Genomic DNA, 4,759 nt, shown 5'->3' on the forward strand with positions numbered 1-4,759 from the left:
TCCCTTCTCCCTCCCCAAATGCTCTCTCCCTCTCCAACAATACACTCACATTCACAATGCTAAACACACGGAACTCTCCTCAACCCTCGCTGTCGCCGTATCTCGCTGACCTCCGTTTCAGTGCCGTGCCGCTCATCCCTCTCTCTAACCTAGTCTCTCACATTCAAACATAGTAGAGACAGATACAGATCACAAAGCCTCAACCTTCTCTGTCATCGCCGCCCCACTCGCTCATACGTGAGCATCTTTTCTATATTTTTTTAGTGAATTTGCATTCGAATTTGTTAATTTTAATTAAGATTTAAGTCCTTTTAAGCCACTATGAATGCTACTTTGAGTTGTGTGCAATTTGATTAATTTTAGCTAGCATTTGAACAAATTTGACAGAGTTCGTGTAGAAGAAAAGGAAGAAAGTGGATGATGTTGTCAACCTTGACCTCCTTGCACTCCAACAAGCATACCTTAAACTACAGAGGTCTAATTGACGCGGTTCTAGCATATTTGGAAATCCAACTTTCATAGCTTTCTAACGATATATAATAGTCTATAATTTTCTTCTGGAATCATCGCACCAAACGCCACCAAAATGGCGCCAAACTTGGCAACCTCCAAGTTTGGTGCCAGGATCATCACAAGGCCTCCATCTTCACTGTCTTGGTGGAACTGAACTTGGGATTCTCCAAGTTTAGTGTCAAGAGCAAGGAAAGCCACAATAATCACACCGGTGGACTGGTGCCAGGTTCAGCAAAGTTGGTGGTCCCCACGTCTATGCACAAGTCAGCACGAGATCTTCTAGTAATTTTGATTAAAATTTTATTTTATTTTACAATAGGAAAAGATATTATTTAGTTTTAGAAAATATATTTTAAATTAATGAGGATTAGATATAAAAGGGAAAAGATTCAGTCCGTCGAGGACTTCTCTCTTCTCTCTTACCTTATTTTGCACTTTAAGTTTTTTCTGAATCCTAGTTTTCTCTCTGAGTCATGAGCAACTAAACCTCCACTATTGTTAAAGTTAGGAGCTCTGTTGATTCTATGAATTAATACTATTACTCTTCTATTTTAATTAATGTATTGATTTCTAATTCAAGAATTTGTTTTCGTTCTTTACCTTATGATCATTTTAAGGATTCGGGTAAATCGGAAGAATAACCCTTATTCTATTTGAATTCTTGTAAACCTTGGAAAAGCAATTTATCTAAACAACAGCTTGAAAACAATTTATCTTAAATTTCTAATTATCTGGACTTAACGGGATACGCGACATATAATCCTCTTATATTTGGATAATTAGGATTTCTGTGGCACATAAACTAGAATTGGACTTTTAAACCTCTAATTGAAATTAAGTGACAAAGGAATTGGCGGTTAACTAGGTTATATGAGACTAAATTACTAAGGAATTAGGGTTTAGTCACATATAGTTTGCTATGAATTGAATCTTGTATGATTAAAATAGTTGGTAAGAAATAAAAATTCGAAAGATAAACAACTCTAAAACCTTAATTATTTTCTCCCATATTCTTCACATCAATTTATTATTTGCCTTTAATTCTTTGAATTTACTATTAATGCAATTGAATTCTCAAACATAATTCTCTGCTTGTCTGACTAAGTAAATCACTCAACCATTGTTGCTTAATCTATCAATCCTCGTGGGATCAACCCTCACTCACCTGAGGTATTACTTGGTACGACCCGGTGTACTTGCCAGTTAGTTTGTGGACTTTAAATTCTGCACCACTCACCATCCGTCGTCTTGTTGCCATGCCACTCGCTAGCCTCCATCTTATCGCCGCGCCGCTCGCTAGCCTCCATCTTGTCGCCGCGCCGCTCGTCAATCCCTCTGCGTCGCCATCACTGTTTGCTTCTGCCTCCCTCTCTAGTCATCGCAGCCACTGCTCGCGCATCGGCAATCTTCTCTTGTCTCCTCTTTGTGTCCCTCTGCCTTCCTCTTCTCTTCTCTGGCTCAGTTCTCTCTTTCAGCCATGGTGAGTTTTTTTTATTTTTTTAGTTATTCAATCATTATTCTTTAATGTTCTGGGTAATTGTTGCTGCTGATCATGTTTCAATATAACAACAATGGTTGATTTTAGCAGTTTTCTATTCTATAATTATTGCTCTTTTTTATTGTTGATATTTTTTGTGCTTATTGCTGTTTAGGTTGATTGATGCTTGCTATTTAGGTTGATTGGTTTTTTTTAATTGATGCTGTTTTTTTTTTTGTGTGATATTTTGTATTGCTAGTTTTTATTTTTGTAATCTATTGAAGAAGAAGAACATAATTGAAGAAGAAGGGATTAGAATTTTAGAAGGGGATTGCTATTTTTTTAAATATAAAACGACAACATTTTAATAGAAATTAATCCAGCTCAACTTTTTGATAAACAAAAAATATTTTAAAGATTACTATGATTTTCGAAGTGCAACTTCAAAAATAAATTTAAGTAATTATTAATTTTAAAAATCATTTTAAAATTTAAATGTAATTTTAAAGACTACTTTAAAATTCAACTCTATTTTCTTCTTCCGTGATGATGATCTCTAAATCTCTTTCGAAAAAATACTAATAATTCTCACAAGTAATCAATACAACACTAATAATTCTCCCAAGTAATCAGTACAACCCAGAAAGGCATGAAACACAAACATCATGTTGGAGCATTATATTTCTCATGCAATAAAATCAAAGAACTATGCAAACATACAATACAAAAGGGATAAGCATTTAATTCTCCATTATCGTGGGACAAGTTGGATATATAAAGGTCAACTCTACCGTTTTTCCATTTTGCCTCTTTTGGCCTATTTTCACCACTTTTTTCCCCTTCAATCTTGAACACAAATTTCGGTTCATTTGATGGCGTTTGTTTTTAGAGATTGAGATTGAGACCGAAAAATTGAAATTTACTTTTTTTAGTGATTAGATATTAAAATTAAAATTTTAATTTTAAAATATAAAATTTTAATTTTTTAAATATTTTTAGAATGTAAGGTTTAATATTAATTTTTTAATCTCTGTCTCTGTTTCAAACCCCGTCCTTAATTTGTATTAATTATTTTTGCATCCAAATATAAATAGTCCTTTTATGTCTTTGTCCATATATTAATTATGAGCCTCGAAATACTAACACTTAAAAGATTGTCTCACATCAAGAGGTAATAATACCTAAAAAAATTTAAAATCCTAGACTCTCATATCATTTAATAGTTAATTTCGTGGTGATATAGTTCTCTTAAGATCTTCTAACTACTCATTATATTACTATTTTCATTGAGTTATTATCAAATAATGGCTATTGGCCACAATAATCAAATACAGAAAATATAAATTAAATATTCAAATAAACAATTATCGAGAAATTTTAATTTTCAGAACCCAAAATAAAGCAGCAGTATAGATAGATAATACTAATAAATTACAATTTATAGAATATTATGATTGATACATCATATATTACAATTATAAAAAATTTTTAATTTTCAGAACCCAAAATAGAGCAGTATAGATAGATAATACTAATAAATTACAATTTGTAGAATATTATGATTGATACATCATATATTACAATTATAAAAAATTTTTAATTTTCAGAACCCAAAATAGAGTAGTATAGATAGATAATACTAATAAATTACAATTTATAGAATATATTATGATTGATACATCATATATCTAAACATATAGTTGGTACTAATTTTGATTTTAATTTCATGCTAATTTGTCATTATAATTAAATTTAACTTATTCTTAACCTATAAATAGACAATCCTTGTAAAATATCACACAAATAATATCTGAATATATAGTTTTCTAGAGAAAAAAATTAAATAGATACAGATTATAAGTAATTCTAATATGGTGTGAGTCTTCATATCAACTTAGCTTGAATAATTTGTCCTACCATGACTCATTCTTGACTTTGCCACTTCTATTTGATAATCAAATAATGTTAGGGAGTCAAAAAAAAGTTTTAGCTAATTTTTTTAAAATTATTTTATTTATTTTAAATTTTAAATTTTAAATAATAAAATTTTAAATTTAAACATTAAATTATAAATTATAAATTTTATGTCTTTTAGCAGAAATAAAAAATATGAAAAGCACAACACAATAATCGGTGTTGGAACAAAGAGAAAAAATGCACTATTCATTCGGTGAAAACTCAGGTGGTAACGATAATTTTATGTAAAGTTGATAATTGAGAACCCTTAAATAATTTAATAAGTTTGACTAATAATGATTCTTAGTTATTAAGTATACGTGAAGTTAACGTATCAGGAGGTTAGTCCACTAAATATTTCACCAAGGGTAGGTAGTTAAGGAGATAGCTATCTTCTTCATTCTTTATATATATACCCATCTTCGCAATATTCATGAGCCTAATAAGTTATAAATCAACTAGGGTTTTAATTTCAAAAAATAAATTCCGATCCGATCCCATGATGATAACCCCAAAGTTTGTGATCACCGTTGTTTTCATGGTAGTTTCGACTTTAGGAATATGTGGTGCCGCCAGAACAGTCCTCACCGATGACCATGGCCATCATGGTGTTGCTGCTACACATCCATCGAGAAACGGCCATAGACAGAAAGATCGCGGCGGAGGTAATGGAGATGTGTATAATGACAGGGTTGGAAAAGGTGCAGGTGGTGGCGCTGGTGGGTTTGGCGGAGACAGCGGTGGAGAATCTGGAACCGGGTCTGGGTATGGTGGTGATGATGGAAACGGCGGGTACGGTGGATATGGTGGATA

At 32.0% G+C, this 4,759-nt stretch overlaps 1 protein-coding gene across 1 annotated transcript in view; it reads left to right on the forward strand.

Annotated features, from left to right (window-relative positions):
- The first annotated feature begins 4,445 nt into the window (after window positions 1–4,445).
- LOC127747496 (glycine-rich cell wall structural protein 1.0-like) overlaps window positions 4,446–4,759 on the forward strand; it is a 609-nt gene continuing 295 nt past the window's right edge. Inside the window, exon 1 of the mRNA XM_052261463.1 lies at window positions 4,446–4,738. Coding sequence (XP_052117423.1) covers window positions 4,446–4,738 — 293 coding nt within the window. The remainder of the gene's footprint in view (window positions 4,739–4,759) is intronic.

Source organism: Arachis duranensis, chromosome 1 (assembly GCF_000817695.3).
Source record: "Arachis duranensis cultivar V14167 chromosome 1, aradu.V14167.gnm2.J7QH, whole genome shotgun sequence".
NCBI classification, from domain to species: domain Eukaryota; kingdom Viridiplantae; phylum Streptophyta; class Magnoliopsida; order Fabales; family Fabaceae; genus Arachis; species Arachis duranensis.